The 23,344-nt window shown below is 43.5% G+C and overlaps 1 protein-coding gene across 4 annotated transcripts; it reads left to right on the top strand.

Moving 5' to 3' along the window:
* Positions 1-2,432: 2,432 nt before the first annotated feature.
* Positions 2,433-23,036, top strand: LOC116999409 (core histone macro-H2A.2). 4 transcript variants are annotated; one of them, XM_033066108.2, is made up of 9 exons: positions 2,433-2,566; positions 6,974-7,189; positions 14,336-14,442; positions 15,605-15,802; positions 17,066-17,176; positions 17,541-17,640; positions 18,504-18,593; positions 20,182-20,356; positions 22,323-23,036. In XM_033066108.2, exons 2-9 carry the CDS (start codon positions 7,018-7,020, stop codon positions 22,486-22,488), a joined length of 1,119 nt encoding a protein of 372 aa, XP_032921999.1. In that variant the 5' UTR covers positions 2,433-2,566; positions 6,974-7,017; the 3' UTR covers positions 22,489-23,036. The 4 variants fall into 4 exon arrangements, with proteins under 4 accessions (XP_032921999.1, XP_032921997.1, XP_032921996.1 ...); XM_033066106.1 differs by lacking the exon at positions 2,433-2,566 and adding an exon at positions 2,896-2,939; XM_033066105.1 differs by lacking the exon at positions 2,433-2,566 and adding an exon at positions 3,631-3,737.
* The last annotated feature ends 308 nt before the right edge of the window (positions 23,037-23,344 follow it).

Here is a 23,344-nt window from a genome sequence, read left to right as displayed (position 1 = left end):
AAATAATTCATAACAGATTAGTTGCAGAACTTGGTTGTTACAGCTGTTCTCTATAACCATAGTGTAGCCACACATCAGCTTGATTGTACTTGGTAATCCTAATGTCAGGGCAATGCTTACACTGATTGGATCAAGTTCCCTGGATTAAATACACAGATACACTATAGAGCTTTTGGAGTACTTGGCATTCCTGCCCTGCCAGGATGCCCCTGAACACCTGCCAGCCCGAGTGAGAGCGAAGCCCTGGCTCTGGGTTCTACAGCTATGAAATATTCATTGAACGTTTGAGAGGTGACAGCTTCTGCCCCAAAACTCGAGTGCCATAAACAGGCTGCTTCCTCCATAGCTGGGGAGTCAGGCAGGCAGCAGGCTAGGAATGATCAGATAACTGTGCTGTTTATTTTGACAAAGTAACAGATTGTATTTGCGCTCGCAAGGCAACAGGCAGATGGTCTGTGCACAACCTAGGGAGGGCAGGCCCTGCTCCTGCTGAGCAGGGAAAGCTCTGCGTGACTCCAGCATGCCACAAATGAGTCACTAACAGCTCTTCCTTGATCACCACCACCTGAATGGCTGGAATATACAGGTACTGGCACCAGAAGTGCTCTAAAAAGCAGCTGGTTCCAAGGGCCAGGACAATTCAGACTTGGTAAATGTTCCAGTGTTGCCTTGCTCTGATCTGCTCCACTCAAAAATTCTTTATTGTATTGTAAAGTGATTCCAAATCTTCCAGAAATATTTGAAACAACAAAAAATATCCATGTAATGCTAATGTTAATTAATGTTTAGGTTAAGGATAGGCTGTATCCACTGGAGAAATAAAGAGTGGAATATGAGTTTATGGTGAGATTATTAAAAATCACAACAGCAGGAAAATTGATATTAAAATTCAGACATCTGACTGACTTAAAAAGTGTTACACTGTGAAAATCTTCGATGTCCTCTCTCACACTTCCCCAGCACTCCTGTTTCCTTCAGGAGAATGTTGTTTATAAACAGAAAAATGTTGTTATAAACAGAGTGAGTTCTCCTAATAATGAAAATTTGCCTCATACAAAGACCTCCCACACGCTCGTGTTCTTATCTCACAGCAACTATTTGATGTTAAACTCTTACAAACTGGGAACACTTTCAAGAACTGTGGATGTTTATTTTGCCTCATCTCAAATTATTTTTAATTACAAAGCCACGTACCACATGCATGATTGTAAAGGTTATTGGATGCAGTTATTTGTATCTGGAAACAGAAAAATGTAAACGCTTTTCTTCCCCTTCACATGGGTTTTACATTGTCATTAATTTTTATGCTTAGTGCTTGAAATCTTCTTGAGCTTCCTCCTACCCTCCCAATATGGTTCAATACACTGACAAGCCTACAGCTATCTTCTTCCTTTGATAAATTCCAGCTCTCAGTGGGCAAGATCTAGGTAAGGCTTCCTCTTACATGTAAAATAAGTCAAACTCACACACAAGAGTTTTTTCTCCTGTGGTCTCAAAGCATCTTGACCTTGTTTTCAAAAGGAAATGGGGAAGAGAACAGACTCCAAAGAATTAATCCACAGCAATGCATTGAGGCTCTTCCTCAATGCTTGAAAAGAGAAAAGGTATCTTTATTTCCATTTTAAGGACAGTCAACATCCAGCTGTGAAAAGTGAACTGCTTTACCCAAGGTCACGCAGCAGCCCAGGAAAAGGCAGCTCCTGAACTCGTGCCCTCTTTCTTCATGAGATGGCGCGATCCACAATTAACATAACCTGGGGAAATAGTCCATTGCTTTTTTACCCACCAAATCCAATTCTATGCAGAGCCAAAAAACAAACTCGAGTGAATCCTCTACGATTTTTTACAGTGTCAAAGAGAATGCTGAATGCATGAATGGTTCTTTTCTCTCTGTTGTTCCCAGACACCCTCCTAAAGTGGTCTGTGTTATAATGTACCTCCTAGTGCATTACGGTAGCACCCAAATGTCTTTATAGTGAAATCAGTGCATCAATGCAAAGTATTTGTATAGGAACGATGGTATAAACCCAGTTTGATGTAAAAATATACCTGAGGTGAGTTAGAGAGGTGTAGCCCTGTGCTCTCCTGTTTGCACCAGCATCTCCTCACGGATTTGGCGCTGCCAAGACTCATAACACAATCGCTTATTGCGCCTCTTGCAGCTCGAGCTCTTGAACCCGTGCGACTGCAGGGAAGAAAAGAAAAACCTTCAGCTTCCATTCAGAGGGGAAGTTTGCAGCCCTCGTGAAAAGCCTGCGAGGGCCCAGAACGCTCCAACGCAAGACAACACAAAGAGCTGCCGGCGCTCTTTTGTTACGGCCGCTCCAAGCTGACTTGGGGACGCTGGAATATTTGGATTAGAGGCACCGCAGCGAGGCACACAGGCCACCCTGCCAAAGGGACGGAGGGATGGGTGGCTCTAACAAAAAACAGGCGCTCCTTGAGCTTTAGCCCAATCTGGGCTTGCCTTGAAACCTCTCTATCTCCAAACTCCTCCACCCTGGGAAAGGATGGGAAGGCTTTCTGCCTTTATGCTCCCGGCTACCACAAGCCCACTGGGACCAGGGTGAGGGGGGCCCTTTCTCTGCTGGGCGGGGAGGGGGTTCCTGCCCCCACTGCAGCGCTGGGGCCCGGGCGGGGAGGGCGGCAGCCGGGAGAGGGGGGCTGCAGCGGGCCCGGGCTGCAGTGACTCCTCCTAGAGGCGGTATGTGCGGAGCGGGAGGAAACCCCTGCCGCCCCCTCGCCAGCAGCCGCCATCGCCATCGAAACATACAATACGGGCAGAGCGGCTGAGGCGGAGCGAGGGCGGGGGGAGCCGGAAAGGGAAAGTGGGGAGGGAAGGGGAGGGGGGGCAAGGAGAGGAGGAAAAGAGGGGGAGGAAAAAGAGGAAGGCAAGACAAGAAGAAGGAGGAGGAGGCGGCGGCAGCGGGCGCCGGCAGGTGAGGGGAGCGGCGGCGCGGGGGCTCCGGGGGCCGCGGCGAGGCCCTGCTCTTCTCCTTCCCTCTCTCCCCGGCCGTACGACCCACCTCCTCCTCTTCCTCCTCCTCCTCTTGCCGGCGCCGCTGCCGTTCTCCGGGAGGGCCCGGCCATGGCCGAGACCGTGAGGGGGGCGGGTGAGGGGCGGCCATAAAGGGAGGGGGGGCGCGAGGCGGTAGCGGCGGCGCGCGGGGTCGGCTCCGGGTAAGGTGTGTATGGGGGGTGTGGGGGGGGCGGTTCTTCCTCGCTCGCTACCTCCGCTCGGCCCCCGCTGCGCTTCCCGTTCCGGGGCCGTCGGCCGCCGCCGCCACGGCCGTCCCTTGGCGGGCAGCGGGCGAAGCCTCCGCGGCGGCGGCGCTCCCTGAGGGAGGTGGGGGGGTTGGTGTGAGGGGGGAGCGTTTGCGCGGGAAAGCCGGCGGCCACACCCCCCCGCACACACACTCCAGTGCGCCTCGGCGCGCCTGCGCGGCCCGGCTGCTTCCCCCGCCCCTCTCCCGTCGATCAAGCGGCTCGCAGCCAATCACCGCGCTCCGTCCCCAGCCCGGGCTACCGCAGCGGCCAATCAGCGGGGGCAGTGGGCGGGGCGGCGGTGTCCGGGCAACGGCGCGGCGTGCGCGGGGCGGGGCGGCGGCGCTCGGCGGGCGGGCCCTGAGGGGGCGCGGGGCGGCTCCAGCCGTGACCGCGGCGTCCCCCGAGCTCGGCCGCTCTCGCCGGGCTCCAAAGGCTCGCTGTGGGTCCGCAGGGGTCGCCCGGTGATGTTTGTGAGTGGGAGGTGCCTCTGCAGGGACCCCTGGGGTTTGGGGTGCCCAGGGAGCTTCTTTCATTGGGAACGGGCCCTGTGTGTGCGGTTCTGGAGTCCGGGAGACGCCCCAATGACCCCTGAATAGCGCTGTGTTTGTACCTTAGCAATTCGGTCGGTAACGAGCCCCTGCTTTCAGGTCCTCTGCGTTGTTTTTCACAGATATTTCGTTTGGAAATGAATGTCTGTGGGTTCCTTGTCAGCTCCTGAGTGTTCTAATAGATCTTCAGCTGGAGATGAGGGAAGTGCAGGCGTGTGGATGGTCCTGTATGTCCTTTAGTTCAGTCTTTGCTGAGTTCGATTTCTCTCAGTGCTTGGAAGTCATGGTTGAGTCAGCTCTGGGGGCTGGGAGAGCTGGGGATGTTGAGCCTGGCCATGAAAGGGCTCTGGGGAGCCCTTCAGTACCTGAATGGGATTTGTGAGAAAGAGGGACAGGGACTTTTTACATGGGCAGGGAAATGGTTTAAATCTAAAAAAGGAGAGATTTGTATCAGGTATTGTGAAGGAACTCTTCCCTTAATTCTTCCCTGTGAAGGTGTGAGGTCCTGGTGCCCCTGGATCCCTGGAAGTGTCCCAGTCCAGGTTGGATGGGAGCAACCTGATCCGATGGAAGGTGGACTCTTAGGTATTTTTCCAGGAGGCAGAAGGAAAATGTCAGGTTGCCTTGGGCTCTGAAGAAGGCAAAACCCAACAGAGTTGCTCACAGTTACATTGTAGAGAGCTCCATGAGTTGTGGTAGCTGCTCAATCCCCCATAGCAACACAGGGATGCTGGAGTCATGGCAGAGTGGGAGTGTGCTCTGACCAATTAAGGGATAGGGAGAATAATTGCTTTAAATTGCCCAAGCCTGATGTCACGGCAGCCAGATATAGACACAGCCCTTGGTGGCTCAGTGAGGACGGACTTAGCATGAGTGGCACAGGTTTATTTTTAAATGAGGCTGCACTTCATGAGGAGAGATGTAGAGGTGATGAATCAGCTGGCAGGGAGGGAAAGAGTGTGGGAAGACCTTTCAGCTGATAAGCCCTTGAGGCTTGGCTGTGTCATCAGAAGAGAACAATTAGGACAGCAGTGCTCAGCTTGTAGCTCTTTACCTGTTGGTTGCAGTTCAGGTAAGTGTGGCAGGGCTGAGCTCATGTACCTCTTCCTGCAAGGAAACCAGATCCCTTTCTGTGGGATTTCTTTGTCCAGTTCCACAAGAGTTTTCTCAGCATATTTCTTTGTCCTGGTCTTGATGTGACTATGCCAGAGCTTGGCTTTCTACCAAAAATTGCCTCCTGTAGGAGTCAAAACAGGAGAAGAGCAGTGTTGTGTTTGTTGCCCCTCAGTGCACACTGGTCCATGTAAGTTGCAGAGCAGAGACAGTGTTAGTAGAGTTTTGAAACATCTTGTATTTAGGCTCTCACAAAATTCTGCAAATGTAGCCTGCAGTGCGTTTGGAAAATATTTTCAGAGTCCAAAAGTTTGTTTGGCAGCAGAGGAGTAAACAGTGGCAGAGGCTTCATGTGGGAGAGAAGAGGAAAATGAAGGAGTAGGCAGGGGTGGAAAGTTCTTTGATGCAACAGAAGGATGAGCCAAAAGTGAGTAATTAAACATAAATTTATATAATGCAGCAGCATGTCCAGAGCAGTGTGGTTAGTTGTACACAAATATGTTTTGATTTTCTATCATGGAGGTCGAGTGCAACGATGGTATTTTCTGTGGGTCTAATTCCTTGATGTTTGCCTTTTTCCATTGATTTTCACTCAACTGGGATTTGATACTCTAGGAACAAATATATGAGAGGTTAGCTTCATATGATTTTGATACAGGTAGTGTACTCCTTCAGCATGTCTCTCTGTAGGGGTTTCAGTGCTGTGCTGAACTCTTGAGCTGTCCTGTCAGCATTGCAAGAGCCTCTTTGTACCCTACTGCATACATAAGTTCCACTTTAAAATGAGTTATTGTTGCTCTAAAGAGAAGGCTGTTCCAGAAATTGGCTCCTCTGATGGCTAGAAGCCTAATTCCCAGCCTAGGTTTATTATTTGGATGTCACTTGTCACAAACTGAAAAGGACATGTTTTAAGAGTTGTTATTATTATGAAATTGAAAGTTTATAAAGGGTTTGTCACCAATTGCAAGTTTCATTGAGGAAGATCAGCTTGTCCAACCTCCAGTCCCAAGGCAGATGCAGTGCTGCTGGAGTGATTTCTGACATGCATTCTCAGATTGTTCTAAAGTTGTCCTGATGAGGATGTTCTGCTCCTCCCTGTCTGACCAAGTTCAGTGCTCCTCTCTCTCCTCTGCTCTATATCTTCTGTAAGGGTCACTGCTATAGGGAACACTTGCTCTCTCCACCCTCACAGCATCCTCTTGCATCTCTAAAGACCAGTATCATGCCTCCCCACTTCTTTTCACCTTCCCTTTGAGCTCTGTTACCACCACTCATGATTCCAGGCTGGCAGGGAATTCAGAGTGCGATGATGAGCAACACCAATTTTGACGTGTCTGTGTCTGATAGGTTTACTGGTTTAATCTTTCCCAACTTTTCTTATCCTGCCAACATAATACATTGCACAGAGAAAGAAAAAATTGTTTGGTTGATACACAAGGACATGCCAAGGTTTTACAGGTCTCTGCTGATTTTATATCCTTGATATCATAAATGAAAAGATTGTGATAAAATTTAGCAGTATCACCTAGATTCATTTTAATGCTTTTCAAAGTGTCTGCCTCATTGTGCTTCCTCATTTCACTGAGGTGAATGAATGCTGGGAGTGAGGTAACTGTGCCTTCCTTGGCAGGAATACCATCTGTGGCAGACCTGGAGTAACCAGGCTCATAATTAGGCCTCTGGGCAGCATTAAAATGTAGTTAAAACCAATTTTTGTAAATAGAGTTAAAACTTTCCCCAATGTTATTTCACTGAGAATGAGAACTAGTGGTGTAGCTGTGAGCACATGCAAGCTTTGGAGTGGAGTGGCAAATTCCAGGGTCTGTTGTCTGTTCGTCCATGCTCTTGTTGTTGCCAGAAAAACAAGGTTTGTTTTCTTTGCTCCTGATATTGCTACACTGACAGTGTGAACTTAGAGCAAATACTCCAATTATCCAGCTTTTAATGATTAATGCCTGCACTTTAACAGGCTTTGAGGGCGGGTTTGGATTTTTGCTTGAGTGATGCACGAAGATGTTTCTCATCAATCCTGTTTTCTCTTGCAGCCCTTGGATTTGGAGCAAGGCATTGAGAAGCACGAGGCTGCAAGATGTCGGGGCGGAGCGGGAAGAAGAAAATGTCCAAGCTGTCCCGCTCGAGCAGGGCTGGGGTGATTTTCCCCGTGGGGAGGATGATGCGCTACCTGAAGAAAGGGACCTACAAGTACCGGATTGGGGTGGGAGCACCCGTGTACATGGCAGCTGTCATCGAGTACCTCGCAGGTAAACCAAGGAGCTGCTCCTGGAACTGCTCCTCTCACACAGGGCTGGCCACAGGATGGGATGCTGGCTTGGTTTAAAAGACAGGTGTCTGCTAAGAAAGGCAGGAGCCTCTCTTGGAAATGGAGAATGTAAACCCCTTCTCTCCAAATGATTATAATTTTGAAATTAAGGGGCTCTCAGGCAAAGATATGGGAATAGGAATAACAGTTCTTTACTAGGAAAATTAAAATAGAAATACAGTACTACAAAGAACAAACCCAAAACATTGACAGTGTCAGAGTACAACCTGACACCCCGTCAGGCAGGGTGTTGGTAGCAGTCTCATTCAATGGTGGCTGCATCCTCCTGCAGTGACAGATGTGGTTCAGTTGAAGCAGTGCTCCTGTAGAAGGTGCAGTTTTCCTCCAAAGGTCCAGTGATGATGTGGAAAGGTCCAGTTTTTCTCTGGAAACCAGTGGAAAAAGGCTGCTCTGATGTTCCAAATCTCAGATTTTTATCTAGGTAGGAAATGCTTGGCTCCTCCCCCTGGGTGGAGCATCTCCCAGTGGGATGATGGAATTTTATCAGTCATGCAGTGGGACTCAATGGACCATTAGCAGGAGATACCTCCTGGACGAAGGATGGGTTGTGGAAAAGGTAAAGATCCCACCTGGTTTTAACACATCGTACATTAGCAGAAGATACACCCTCTGGAAATCAAGATCACTGCTCCACCTGGTTTCAACAGATGGTGGTAGAATACATATCCTTGGTCACATCCTGTATTGCAGCCCAAGACAGGTATGAACATGTGGAGCACTCCTGGAAATCAGGCTGTGTAAGCACAGGATTTGTTGAAATCTGCTGAAAATGCTAAGGAGGTTCATTTGTTTCCTGGAGAGCCTGAGAGTGGAAATTCTCTCCTTTAGAGGCTTGGTCGCTAGCTGGGAGTGTTATTTTTTATTTGCTTTGTAGAGTGAGGAGTCACATCTATGTAGTTTCTGTCCTAGACAAAATTGGTATTAATTAGGCTTTTTGATACACCAAAACATGAATAATAGGAGAAAAAAAAGCAAACCCACCTTGTACTGCTTCTGTACTTTTTGAGTGAGAAAACTATTTTGCTGGCTGCATTTCTCCTTGCAGGACAGTGTCAAAGTGTTATAAAATACAAAGATGGGTTTTAAAAAAATTTTAAAAACCCTTTTGCTTTGCCTAAGTGTATAAAGAAAGTGTTTTAGGGTTTAAATCTTCCCACATGCCCTGAATTTTCTTTTTCCTGCCTTTCTCAAGTTGAACCTTGAGGAAGGGGCAGGTGTCCCATGGTGATGCAACCTACTGTGATTCTGTACAGAAATATTTCAGTGTCCTATGATCATATCTGCTGAGTTCCTTGTTTAATTATGGAAAATAGCACTTCAGCAAATTGTTAGAGCTCATGGTGCAGAGAGGATTCTGGTTCAGGTTACTTGGGGGTTACAGATCAAGACTGAGGTGCATTAGAGAATCTGTGAGGACTCACAGCCTGGATGGAATTAGTTGAGTGAGTTGTGTTTCAGCAGTGCAGTTTATTGCCAAGGTGGCATGAAGAAGCTTGCATGGAGCCTGGCTGTCCATGCTACAGGTTTTATGTAAACACTGCTGTCTTTTTCACACTGAAGCTTGATCTCACTACCAGACAATAAAAGCATTATTTTCTTTCAGAGGTGTGGAGAAAATCTGAGATCTCACTAATAAATTTCACTAATTTCACTATTAAAATAAATTTATCATGAAGCCTAATAGTACATTGCAAAAATGTCCATGTTTGTGGCAGTACATTCCAGGATGAGAATATTTTTTAAATTTTTTTTTTCCCCCTGAGGCTGCTTCTGGAGCTGGAGTGACAAAATATTGCTTGTGTTGAAGAAATCACAGTAACTTTTATATCATGATGTGATGCATTGTGACTCTGCTGACCTTCTGTCTGGAGAGAAATACTTTTTTTCTTCTCCTACTCCACAGGGAGATATTTCTAGGATAAACATTTGGAGATGCTTGTTCTGAGCTGTGGCAATTTTTACAAGGTGCAGTAATAAATTGTCAGCAGCACATGTGGTCTGTGCAACATTTCAGTGGTGCAGACTGACTTGTGGTCAGCACTGTCGGCCTATTACCTGAACTAGAACAATGTATGTCCTGGCTCTGCTCCTGGATAGTAAATGCAGTTTAATTTCCATCATTAATTTGATACGAGCAGATTATGTGTGGGCCTACAGTTTGCTTTAGAAAAAAAAAAAAAAAAGAATGTATAGTCAACCAGGCAAGAAGATTGCTAGAGGTGTAGGCTGGGAGCCCACATAAATTGTAAGGGAATGCTATTTTTAGCTGCTTGGTTCAGCAGAGAACTCCTGGATATATTGTGATAGAATGGAGTAATGTTTCTGAGCAAACATCTATTGCTGGTGGATTGTGTTCTTTCCAAACCACAGTTCCTGTGCTCTGCCCAGGGTTTTGTTTGGAAATATCACAAAGGCGGAGAACTCATTTTAAAAAACAGTGTTGCAGCATCTAACCTTGCTGATGCAGTTATTCCTAATATTATGGGTAAATAAAGTCTTTGGTTTTGGGAAACCTGTAGAAACAAATCAGTTTTTTCCAAGGATGTTGTGGAAGTGGGATATGTCAAACTTCTAAATTATCTTAACATTATCTGATCTTTCTATTACAAATGCCATTCTTTTCTCCTGGATTTGCAGCTGTGAAGTGGTGGTTGTCAGGATGAAAGGCTGCATGCAGGGGAGCTGCTTCAGGCTAAATCTGGGAGGGTGGCAGTGAGGGACTGTGGCTTTTTGGCTGTTTCACAGAAGCAGGTTCAACGTATTTTTTTTGTTATGTTAAAACGTTCATGAAAATTTCTCCTCTAAACTCCTGGGTGCTTCTCTGTGTTTGGGAAGAGATTTGATGCTTTAAAAAAGGGGAAGGGTGGTCTCTGCCACCTCAGAGAAATCTGCTGTCTTTGGCCAGGCTCTAACTTTGATAAAACACAAGTTGCTCACACTCAGCAGAGACTTCTTTAACAGCAAAAATCTCTGAAGACTTGAACTGAACACATTCCAGCCTCTCTCAGCTCCTGGATCATAACATTCTGGGGAAGCAGTGGTTATGGAAGAAGAATATTGATGTTAGAGGCAGGGGCAGGGATAGGTCTGGCTAGTGGGGAGAGCTGGACTGATGACTAGTAGGCAAATAACTGGTGAGGAGCATCCAAATATCCTGCCAGGAAGCTGGAGAGCAAGTTGAACAAATAGGAAATAGGCCAAGGATTGGATGGAGGGCAATGAAGAGCTGGCAGGAATATTGAGCCTGAGTGGGCAGGAGAAATGGTGACTGTCCAGGGAATAGATAGAAGATAGAAGATAGACATAGAAGTCTTGGTGTTGATTGCCAGGGAAAGGAGATTGGGCTGTGAAGCTGTGGGGAGGCAAGTCCTGGCTGGGGTAGGAGCAAGGTGGATGAGGCTGGAAGGGTCAAACAGGACCAGAACCACCTGAGTGCCTGCATTCCTCCAGGACCTGGCAGGGACCAGCAGATCCCTGTGAGTGACCAGTCCTGCATGGTTTGCTGTTGGCCTGTATTTGTGTTGCCCCAGAGCAGTGAGCCTCATGGCTGGCATCATCCAGAGGGTGCATATATACATCTGGAGCATCCTTACTCCCAGACTGAGGTTGAGACTGCTGTTTGGCTTTGGCATGTACTCTGTGTCACGAGATACTAGATCCCTGTTTTTTCCTGTGTGAGCAAGATTGATCATGGCAGCACCTCACAACCATTATCACTCCCAAATCTGCTCTTTGCCCTGTTAAAATGCCAGCAATCACCACAGTGTAGTATTGGGGGAATCTCAGGAAGAGGTACTTTTACCTCAGCTGATCAGCTAATGTGAAGATATCCTCACTGTTCTAAACCTTTCTTTTTAATCTCTCTCTGCCGTTTTACATCTTAGGCTTAAAAATCATATTGTAAAACTGCAGCTTAATTCCTATCCAGAAGGTTGTGTTTGCTGAAACAAGGTTGAGTTCCACTGGCTTCATAGTTAACATTCTGTGAAAAATTGGCCTGAGTCCCATCTGATTGATGGATTTCACAACAAACTCATGCTCTGACTGAGCACAGAGCTGACTGCAGGCACAACCACCTAAAGCAAACAAATATCCCACAGGGCATCTTCCCAAAAAATAGGCAGAGAATACAAAAGCCCCTTGATTAGGAAGCCCAACTCATGTGAGGGTGTCCTGGTCAGAGGAACTTATGGAAGTTCTCAGTGGAAAGCCATCCTCTCTAAATTAGGGCAGAACACAACACCAGCAAAGACTTCCTCCTTCACAGGAATCACCTGGAATACTCTTCTGCCTGTTGTGCTCATCTGCCATGCAGAGACAAGTCCAGCAGATATTTTTCCACCTGCAAATGGAGGACCAAGGACTCCATCATCAAGAGAGTTTTGCAGAGTAAAGGTATTACTGGTAGATTTTTATGTGGTAGTGTAACAGGAGCTGGCACAATTTCTCCTGAAGGGGAGGTGGAAAACAAGACAACCTGTGTGAAATCTTTCCAATTTGCTATCAGTAATTCCCTTAGGCCTTTCTTAGCAGTCCACCTTCCCACAAGCTCAGCTGAATAAAAACCTTTGGCCTGGCTAGGATGCTTTAGTTCCTAGACATTTCAAATCTGCTGATCCATCAACTAAAGAAACCTCTTTTTCCCTATATGTCACTGGATGACAAGATGTAATTCCATTCAGGTCATAGCTTGGCTGCAGCTTGTCTCTGCTGGAAGAGAGTTGTGTTCTCCTGAAGATGTCTGGATTTGAAATTAAACTTCTAATGTGAAGGCATCTTTGTGGATTTTGACCCTTGCAGGAAGCAATATTATTTGAGATTTTAATGTAATTCTTAATTCCTGTGCTTAGAGCAAAGAAAGTAAAACCAGCTTGTGGCTGAGAATATCAAGATGCCCAGTTCCAAGAGAGCTTGTTATGGTATAGGACTTTATTATAGGAACTATATTCTCAGACTAGTCTTTTCAGAATTTAGGTAACCTCAGCTGTTAAGATGTTTCTACTTGAAATGTAAAGCAGTTTCTTTAGGGATGTGTTAATATCAGCAGAGCATGTGATAACTGAAGCCTCCAGTTTTGATACTGTATTTTGTAAATGCCATTTTATATTCTTAAGATTATGAGCACCATTAAAAAAAAATATGCATAGGAACCTTCATTAGAAGGAGGTGAGGCAATCATTTACCTATGCAAATGTTTGGCATCCTTTGGTAAGTCATGTAGCTATCCCACAATCTGCCATACATCACCTCTGCCTCGGATTCCCTTCTTCCCGGTGTCCTGGGATGGATGGCTGGCGTTTGAGTGTTCTGCCTTTTTTGCTCTTAACATTAGGCAGAGGACTAAGAGTGCACCATCAGGATGCTGCTGGCCAAAGGACCCAAACCTGGGGCAGTGGGGTGAGCACACAGGTAGCAGGATGTGCATGTTGTTGGCACACCTGAAAGACCTTCACTTCCCACACAGGTAAGTATGTGTTGGTTTTTGGATTTTTTTTTCCCTGATGCAATTTTCCTCTGCTGTCAGCACACATCTGCAAAACCCACTGGAGGAGCCTGGGTCTCTTTTCTTGCTCTCTGCTGGCCTGCACAATGGATGGAGTCTGTTCCTGCTGTCTGCTGCTGCCTTAGCTCTGCTGGCAGAGGTCTGGGAGGGTGAATACAGCTGGATTATGCAGGATCTCTTTTCAGTTTCCTCCTTTAAAATCCAGGACAGAGTAGGAAATGCTAGAGCTGAGAGGTTCCTGCCCTAACTTCTACAATTCATTGTGAATAAGCAAACAATTTTTTTAAAAAGGCTTTTACATTTCCAACATTCAGTTAAATATGTATGCTGCGTAGTAGTGAAAACTGGAAGACAAGTTTGTGCTTTTGTTTTTCTAACTGAGTGGAATTGAAAGCTTGTGTTTTTCCCATGAGCCAGAACTAAGCCTCATGTTGAAATAATTTGGATTTTAGCCAAACATTATGTACATTTCCACTAGACTTTTCATGGAAGTCCTTCTTTTTACAATAGTTATAGTTCTTTATGTAGTTTGTAAAAAGGAGTATGATGTCATTAAGACATCAGTAAGTTATCAACAGGATACTGATTGGTTGTAATTTTCATTTTCCTGTTACTGACAAACACAAACCCAAAACCCAGACAACAGGGACACTGTATGTTTTTAAAATGAAACAATGTGAATATGATTTTTAGGAGTAATTGGAGGGGGGAAAAATCCTTTCTCCTTCCTTCTCAGTGTTTCAGTAGAGTTCTTATATGAGAAATAACTTCTGAGTAGAGGCCAAACTATGTAAGGTAATAAATTATACTGATTGCTACAGTCCAAGTAATCTTAGGAAGATGTATCTGTATTTCTGTAATAATTAGGAAAAGTGACTTTGGTTACAGTATAAATGTTACTGCTAATTTAGAGGAGCTACCTTTGAAGTGGCCTCCTGTTCCCAGAGATGTAGAAGGACCCTTCTATCGATATTTCATGCACTGAAGCTCTCATGTTGTCTCTGCTTGCACCTGAGTCAAACTTTCATATCTTGATCTGAAGTGAAGCTTCTCACAGATTTTCAGTGCCCTTTAATGCAGAATTCCAGCAGTGCCTGGCTAGTGTGTTGGCTTTTCAAGTATTTCTTCAAATGCACCTCAGTCTTCATCTTCCCTGGTCCTGAGAATCCTTGCTGTTTGTCGGAGCTGTCTGTTCCAGGTTGGGGGTTTCACTGCATGCTTCACTGTTCTGTTGTCACAGGGCTGCTGATAAATTTTGGACTGCTGATGTACATTTTTTTGCGTTTTTGAAAGAGAATTCTGACTTGAGAATCTTAAAAGAAATTATGTGAACCAAGCTTAGCATTTTTTCTCCTTTAGGGAATTAGGAAGGACAAATGAATTGATGTAAATTTTCAGATATATTGAGTGGGGTTTGGTTTCTGCCTTTCTGTAGCAAGAACCCTTTAAATCTGGAAAGATCTCTGAAAAGGTAAATGGATATTAAGAAGCAGTGTAAAATGTGTGTGCAGCAGGTACCTAAGCTGCATTTTTGTTACTGGTTTTTATCTTGATGTGTTGCAGCTGAAATCCTGGAGTTGGCAGGAAACGCGGCGCGGGACAACAAGAAAGGAAGGATTGCCCCCAGACACATCCTGCTGGCAGTTGCAAATGATGAGGAACTGAATCAGGTGCCTGTTTGCATTTTGGTGCAGGATTTGTGTGCTGTGGCTTGAGTGAAGCTGCTACCAGGGAAGGTTAGAAACAGCTCAGTCTGAGATATGAATGATATTGCAGTTATTGGAGCACAAGACTGTGCCCTCTTAAATAAAAGCAAACAAAACCAAAGGTTCTGAGATACCTCATCTTAAATCTTATGGACATAAATTTTGGTTCTTCCTAGCCTGTAAGTCCTGTTGAAACAAGTAGTCTTGATGCTTCACTTGTTCCTCAGGGACATTCAAAACTTTAAGAAAACATGCAAGACCTTTCCCCAAAAGCTATAGAAATGTGTGGTTTTTATTATACTGGCTGTGAGGCCCATGTTGGGTAGGGATCTGGCTCACTCTCTGCTATTGCTGCCTCCCAATTGCTGTCTGTTTGCCCAAACTGTGGTTTTCAGCACTCTGACTCCTGGGATCACTTGTGGGATCACTTCTGCTAAACTTGTTGAGTGAGGACAGAGATCACAGTGTGGGCTGCAGATTGTACAATTCAGGGCTGCTGAAAAGGTTCAGTCAGCATCAGAGTATCTCCTCTGTATGAAGATGGATGATGTCATTCACACTTAGAATACTCCTGCACTTAATGTGACTGCTTTAAATAATGAAAATGTGGTGCCCATGAAGTCATGTGGCTCTGTTTTCAGTCAAATATGCTAACAGTACCAGCCCTTTCACAGCTCTGTGTTTCTGGTCAGTGAACTGGGATCTAGATCCAAAGTTGTCTCTTAGGAGTTAGCCAGGCTTTGTCCTCTACATGGTATCACAGCCCATTCCTGTTGTTTGCCTCTGCAAGGCAGATTCTTGGAGCCCTTCCTTGCTTTCACTGCCAAAGAGATCTGCATCCAGTCCTCCTCTGAGCAGGGCTGTGGTGCAGTCCTTTCTTTAAGCAGCCCACAGACATTCTTCTTCCTTTACCCTTATTCACTGCTTGTGAGTCACCAAGGACAGGTTCACACTGAAGGGGGAGGAATGATTGTGCAGCAACAGAATTCTCCAGGATGTGCTGGCTGACTTTGCTGTCACCTGCCAAGTTCCTTGTTCTTATGGATTTTCTCCCTAATTGCTTTTTGGTGGTGCAGACTGAGAGGATCTGTAATATTGCTTCCCTGTACACTGCTTCTCCTTGCAGTTGCTCAAAGGTGTGACTATTGCGAGTGGAGGTGTCCTGCCCAGAATTCAGCCTGAGCTTCTAGCCAAGAAACGAGGTGCCAAAGGCAAATCTGAGACCATCCTTTCCCCTGCTCCTGAGAAGAAGGGGAGGAAATCCATGGTGAACAAAAAGAGTGGGAAGAAGGCAAAGTCTACCAAGGCCCGGACGTCCAAAAAGGTAAGCACGGGGCAGGTACAGGTTCCATGTCACCCTCTGCAATATTTTCTTGATAATTGTGTAGAATCTCTTACCTCTACACTAACACTGTGGCAGTGAACCCTTTTAAAATAAAAGAAGCTGTGTTCTGGAACATTTTCTACCAGAGATGTCATGGCTTCAGCCTTGTAAATCTTGTTAAAGATTTTTCACTGTTCAGAGAACTTGTCCTGACATGGAATGTCAATGTCATTGTGACAAGTTCTTTGTTTCATGTGTTCCTAGCTGTGTTGTTGTTAGTGGTTTTTAAAAGAAGGATAAATCTATCAGAACTTGACCACTGCACTTTCCCTTAGGGTTCCCCATCCTCTATCACTATCCAAAATGGATGAATTTGGTAAAGCAGTAACCCAGATCAGTGCTCTTGGTTTGTCATTCCAGAGCATGCACCTTGAAACACTGCTGAGTTTTTCATTGGGTAGGGTTAAATGATATCAAGCTTTGACTTAAACTTTTAAAACTTGGATTAAACACATTTTTCTGGAGGCCTCAAAGTTTTAATACAGTTCCATAGCTGATAATATGCAGAAGCAGCCTTTAAAAATAAAATAGAGTTGCTTAATGGGATGTGTAATTGGATGTCTCTGTGTATTGATCTCAGCTACCACCTTACTTTGAATTGTGCACATGCAGAGTTTGGACTTGTTAGGAGGTGCTAGCTTCTTGACATACTTTAAAGCAAATATTGAGAGATGAGGAGATGCTCCTTCAGCTCTCTGGGATTGGTAGGTTTACTGCTCCTGGAGGTAAACTATAAGAAGGCTTTATCCTTTAATAACTGAGGTTTAAACATTTGTTTTTCAGATCACAAAGTTGTTTTTTCTTCAGATTGGAGCATTTGACTGGGTTACTAAGTGACTAAGTTTGATTTAATGTGAGGTTCTGCTCTGTTAGCAATAAAAATAAACTAACACATACCCACCCATATAAATACAACCTTAATTGTCAGTAAATCTACAGATGGGTGTGGGTGCCCTGCCTCTGAATGTGACTACAAAAGTATGTAAGGACTCAGATGAACCACTGATTTAGCATTATATAAACAGTGCAGACTTCTGTTGTTACATAATCTTAGGGGAAGACAAGGCTATGAGTAATGTATTGATCTGAGAAAATAAGGTTTGTAGTAAGTTAGGAAATCTCTCCATTATTGAATAATGCTAGATGTTGATTATTTTATTTCCTTTGAGAAGTCTTGGTTTTTTTTTTTCTCCCATCAAATAGAACAAACAAAAGGACAATGAAAAAGAAGGAGCTTCAAATTCAACAACTGAAGATGGACCTGGGGATGGTTTCACAATCTTGTCCTCCAAGAGCCTTGTGCCTGGACAAAAGGTAATGAAGAACAATAACTGACCGGGGCTTAGCATGAAGGGAAGAGGCTTTTCTCTTAAACAAAGCATTTCCAACATCAGCCTTTTTCTTCTTCCAATTGTGATGTTAGAACATCCGTTTTCTAGCAGTAACTTCCTGTGGAGCATGCTCCCAAATTGTGGACCTATCACCAAAAAATCTGACTGGTGTGCAAATTAATTAATTCAAAACTGAAAGTCAGAATCATACACACTGAACAGAATAAAATGACTGGTGTCTGACAGACTGAATCCAGCCTTCTTTCACTTCAACTTTTTGGTATGAAAATGATTTTGCATTGGTATTGCTATTTATTTTTTCCTCCCTCCTCATTATTATTTTTCAGCTTTCTCTGACACAGAGTGACATCAGCCATATTGGCTCCATGAAGGTAGAAGGCATTGTTCACCCTACAACTGCTGAAATAGACCTCAAGGAGGAAATAGGTGAGGAAAAACACATCTAGAGCTGGAGCAGTAGCTGGTCTACTGGCTTCCTGCTGAGATCCCATCCTGTTTAATCCAAATCTACCCCACACCTTAAAATATCACTTACAGCTTCTGAAAATCAGGCTGGATCTGACTAGGTATAACAGGCTAATCACTAATTTGCCTTCTTTTAATGACAGGCAAAACACAGATAATTTGTTGAAGCACATCAGCAGCAAAGGTGTAAATAATTATTGTTGAGGTGTTCACTGGTTTGTTTTTACACTTGTATCTGAAAATTGCATTGCAAAATTATATATTAATAACACTTCTAATTATGACTTTCATTGTGGATGTTACATAATTTAGAAATACTCATGTACAAAGCTCTTGCGAAATAAAGAAATACTGTTATTACAACTAGGGAAATTTTAGCAGAAGGGAGGTGAAAAGCTATTTAGCCAGTTGCCTAGGGGACACAGAATCTAGTAGCAGGCTTTTGGATCATTGTTCTTTAATCATCAAGACCTTCACTGGCATCCCAGCTGTGTTTGTTTCAGTAAGCAGGGTTTGTATGTTGGGTTCATTTTGGAAAGCCTGAGTCCTGAAAATCCCACTCCACACTAGTTTAGCCATGAGTCAGAGTAAATAGCATTCTTACAGATATTTATATTAATTTCCAGTAACAGCATACAGCTCTCTTCAAAACCATAAAAAGTAAACTTTATCTATGTCTAGGCAGAGTGGTAAACATAAAAAACCAGCTGCTGCTGATAGAGGGAGCCAGGACAGTGTGTGTGCAGTGTTCTTTTAAATAATGTAGGCTTGTTTTCCCACACTGATACTCTGAAGCCAAGGCCTTTTGCTCTGTGTCCCTGCAGGCAAGGCACTGGAAAAAGCTGGGGGCAAAGAGTTCTTGGAAACAGTGAAAGAGCTTCGCAAATCTCAAGGACCTTTGGAAGTTGCTGAAGGTAAAAAGGATACTCTGCTCTTCTTTGGGCGTATGTCCTTTTCTCTGGAGATTCTGATCTGCTCCTGTTCTGTTTGTTTATGTGATGTAAATGTTTCCTCGAAGCTGTTGCCATTATGTGTGCTGTGCACATTCTGTCTTTGGATTCTTAGGCAATTTCTGCCCATGGGAAGCCAAATATTAAGGAAATCTTGTGCCATCTTTCCTGCCCTGTTTGTACTGCAGCCTTTGTAAGAATTAGAAACAACTCTCAGCCTAAAATATGAGAAAAATTAATGGTGCTTCATAAATTATTCTCCTTTGTGCATATTTGATGTATATATATAACCCAAATAATTACCTTACTTTGAGCACAAATGAAGATGTGATACAATCTGCAGAACTGGCACACTTTCTGGAAGAGCAATTGCTCAGGCACTGCAGCTGCTTCATTAGAAGAGCTCCCTTAAAGGGTTAACACATTTGTAGCAGGGAATAGTTTGGGACCTGAGATTGTGCTTCCTTTGTGGACAGATTAAACCAATTTGAATGTGTCTGGAAGACAGATGGAGAAAAGTTGCAATATGCCTTATTTGGCTTAGTATCTCTATACTAATAAATGCTTTAAAAATAGTCTAGTTTTGGAAAATTCCTAATTGAGTAGCCTAGTTTTATAATCTGAAATGATAGAGAAATTTTTATACAAGATAATTTGCTTCACTTTCATATCAAATCAAATTTATATGCTGTAAAATCAAAGTAAACTACTTTTCTCTGTCAACATCACTACCTAACTAGGAGATAGACTCCTTTTATACTATTAAGACAGCTGGTTAAAATTTAAATAGCACAGAATTCCTCTGTGCCTGCAACAGAATTCCTCTGTGATGGAGAACAAGTGAATGCATCCAGGATTTTCATCCTTGGGCTAATTCCATCCTGAACAGCTAATTTCAGATGTTTAACCTGAGATTTCCAAGACACCCAGACTTTCAGTAGTGCTGATGGTGACAATTGCAACAAAAGCAAACAGATGCCATGCTGTAAGCTCTGTAGGTCCTGGAGAAACATTTATTATCCTTTCTAAAAATTAATCTGAGATTCCTAATTGGACATAACTGATGAGGGCTTTGAACACACAACTTTAGTTTTTCATGTCCTTATCTGAAATAACCCAGCTGTGAAGTGGGTCTAAATGTTACTCCCCAACACTTTGGAGTTGCAAGATGATGATGATGGTGATGATGCAGGATATTTGTGCAGAGCCCTCAGTGACGCACTACAGCAATGCCTGTGGGCATTACTGATACTGTGTTTAAGATGAGGTTTTTGTACTTTGCATAAAACAAACCCAGAGGCCGTGCTGAATGAGAGAGCTAAAAACCATTATTGAGTAGCTGCATGCTAACCAAATGAGCCCTGGGTTCTTTGGTCTCCAAAGAAATAACAAAAAGGAATGATGAGACTGGTTATGATTGCATTGTGGTGTACTTTAATCCCAAATGTAATTCTTTGGTGAGGTGATGTAATTAAGAAGGTACATTGGATTGAGAGGTCATTGCAGGGTGGTTTCTGTTCCAAACTAAATGTTATATTTTCATTTGTGTTAGCTGCACTCACTCAGTCTAGCGGCCTAGCAGCAAAGTTTGTCATCCACTGTCACATCCCACAGTGGGGCTCGGACAAGTGTGAAGAGCAGCTCGAGGAGACTGTCAAGAACTGCTTAACAGCTGCAGAAGACAAGAAGTTGAAGTCTGTGGCTTTCCCCCCGTTTCCCAGTGGCAGGTAGGACTCCCTGTGTCAGGTAGCAGAGGTGGAATTGGCTGTCAGAGCTGCTGCTGTGACAGACAGACTGGTGCCCTCTGCTCTGTGACCCTGCCTCTGCTGCTGCCATCTGACACAGAGCTGCTCCAGAGGAATCCAGCCTGAAGTGCAGTGTTTGCACAAAACTGCCAGGGAGCCTTTGTGAAGAGAAATTAGCCAGCCCACAGGAGAGCTGAGTGGGCTTGCTGTGTTTTCTATTGCTAGGCAGTCATTCTCATTCCTCTGCACAACCTCAGGTTTTCTGTCCCTTCATTTTTATTAAACCTGCATTTGTACTAATGAGATGATAGCAGCATAATACTGAAGGCAGGTAACAGTGATGTCACCTGAGCCCTCCTGATAATAGATATGTAAAAGACTTACCACACAAAATTTTTCTTTCAGAAGAAAATTTGTTTCTCAAATGTAGTTCTGCTTTCAAAAGGAAAAACTCTTAAACCAAGTGTGAAGCCACACATTTCCTTCTCAATAACTAGCAAGCAGAATCTGCTTGACTAAGAAATCTGAAGTATTTATCCTTTTTTTTCCCTTTCAAATTTCTTTCTAAATCAGGAGTTTGTTGGTCTCTGATGACAAAAAATCTTGCACAAGCCCTGCTAACTGCAGTAATTGTTACTTTGTGTTAGATTTCATGTGTTTATATTTATTTTGAAATGTATCTATTGATTTTGGTAGTAGTGCCCAAAGAGCAGAGTACATTGTACAGTCCTGTTGTGTTGGCCTGACACTGAATAAAATGAAAGTAAAACTGCATTTGATCAGTGAAATCACCACACATCACTGAACACACAGGAGGTGAAAATTTCATTTTTACAGAGCTACTCTTCAAAGCAAAATGTATTTTTATGGATCAGGAAAAAAGAATAAATAGAGGGGCAGTGCAATTTTTAGTCATTTTTTAAAATATACAGATCTTTTTGTCTATGGTTTTTCAGTCAAAGCAAAACATGATACATTGTTTTAACAGTCTAATATGAAAATTAACTATAGCTTTTAATGCCAGTAGAAATAGTTTCTAGACTTCATGTCTTCTAAGAGCATAGAATCAGAATAATCCATTCTTGGACCTTTAGTCTTAGTGCAGCTCCTTCTGCTGCTTTGTTCTACTTCACTCTGTTGCTCTTACAATTACTCCTCCTAACTGAAATAGAGAGCTGGTTTACACTTCATTTATCAAAGGAACTCAGAATTTCCTGAAAAAAAAGACAGTTTTTCAAATAGGACTTCCTGGTTTTGCTGTCATTTTACTCTCCCTGCATGTCTGCACATGAAATGCTGGTTTTGTGGGTAGATAAAGAATTATACTGTATCAGTTCTGTGAATTTTCATTTTCCTCTGTCCCATCTTAGGGACTATTTACAGTAACTGATGTAACATTGCAATGGATGGGATACTTCAGTTATGCCAGATCTTTTTGATGATTTTCAATACAAATGTGATTTTAGGTTAGAAAATATTGCCATCAAGAGGAGTGAATGAATGCATCTCGACCTTAATTTGGCCTGGAGTTGCAATTTCAGTTATATTCACAGGAATCCCAAGAAATGTGTTTTAATGAATAAAAATGACAGAGTGAGGAAGTAGCTAAGTAGGTGATGTTCTGAGTTTGGATTTTTTTCAGTTTTCAGCTAAAAAAAATAAATTCATCCTTTGAAATTTTTAGCCTGCTCAGCATGGCATGGAAAAGTTTAATTCTAAAGTTAAATTCTAGCTCTAAATTGAAAAAAAATTGTATGGTCATAAGAATTAGAAGCAGATGAAAACAGAAGCTATGCCAGCAAGGAAACTTAATTCAGCAGCAGGTGAATATTGCTCTCAAAACCTTGGGGTTTGCCAAACTGCAGCTGGCACTTTCTTAGCAGCCTATGGCTGGAACAGCATCACTGCCCAGCACTCACCTGCTCTGTTTTCTTCTCCAACCACACAGAAACTGCTTCCCAAAACAGACTGCAGCCCAGGTGACCCTCCGAGCAATTTCCACCCATTTTGACGGCACCAGCTCTTCCTCCTTGAAGAACATTTACTTTCTGCTCTTCGACAGTGAAAGCATTGGCATCTACGTGCAAGAAATGGCCAAGCTAGACACTAAGTAGCAACAGCAGCCAAATGAAACTTTATTTTTCAACAAACTTGAGTAGCATTAAAAGCATTAGAGGTGGGTTTTATTTTTTCAATGTGACGATGAGGGGGAGTGGTAGTAGTGTGACGTGTTGTGACTCGATGGAGAGCTGTGGTTAGAGATGAGAGGGGTTTAGTCTGATTTCTTCATGCCATTTTTATCACTTTAAGCAATTGAGTTATCATCTGGCTTCAGGAATTTAGTGTCCTTTGTTACTTTAGTTTAGAAGTTTTTAAAGAGTAACCTCATTTTAGATTTGTAGTGATGATTTCTTCACACACATACACACACACACACCCCCACACCCCACTTTCAAGAAAGCTCTTAAAAATGTTCTGCTCCTTTCCCCCTCCCTTGAGGGTAGATGGTAAACTTCTGCCTCCAGCCCACAGAGAGGTGAAAAAGGTTTTAGAAGTGATGCATGAGGAGCTTCTGTTTTGCTTTTAACTCACAATAACCTCTGTAATTACTGAGAATATTTCATGGTGATTTTGTTTGTTTTATAAGAAAAAAAGAAAAAGATGTGTCAAGTGTGGTTATTATTATAAACCCTGATTTTGCTCTGGGGATTTCTCACCCTAAAAAGAAAAAAAAAAAGGAAAAGAGAAGAAAATAAAAAAAGCAGCAGCATCTGTAATTAAGTGCTTGCTGTGCCGCAACCAACAACTTTTCTGGCTGAAGTTTGGAGCTGTAAGTGAAGTAATTAAAGCTGCTGAGGAGATTTTGACACAAAGCTGCATTATATTCTCTTGAATTCCAGGCTTACCATATCCCTTTCCAGGTTTTAGACAGGCACTGTGCACCATTCTCCCTGCAGAGCAGATGCAAGA

Source organism: Catharus ustulatus, chromosome 8, assembly GCF_009819885.2.
Source record: "Catharus ustulatus isolate bCatUst1 chromosome 8, bCatUst1.pri.v2, whole genome shotgun sequence".
In the NCBI taxonomy this organism is placed as follows: Eukaryota; Metazoa; Chordata; class Aves; order Passeriformes; family Turdidae; genus Catharus; species Catharus ustulatus.
This window is presented reverse-complemented; position numbering and strand designations above follow the sequence as displayed.

What these genes read in the sequence shown, in the direction of transcription:
- LOC116999409 (XM_033066108.2), top strand. Translation starts at nt 7,018, where the DNA reads ATGTCGGGGCGGAGCGGGAAGAAGAAAATGTCCAAGCTGTCCCGCTCG. An exon ending in ATGATGAGGAACTGAATCAG is followed by an intron (nt 14,443 to 15,604) that starts GTGCCTGTTTGC and finishes TTCTCCTTGCAG; the next exon opens with TTGCTCAAAGGTGTGACTAT. An exon ending in ACCTTTGGAAGTTGCTGAAG is followed by an intron (nt 18,594 to 20,181) that starts GTAAAAAGGATA and finishes CATTTGTGTTAG; the next exon opens with CTGCACTCACTCAGTCTAGC.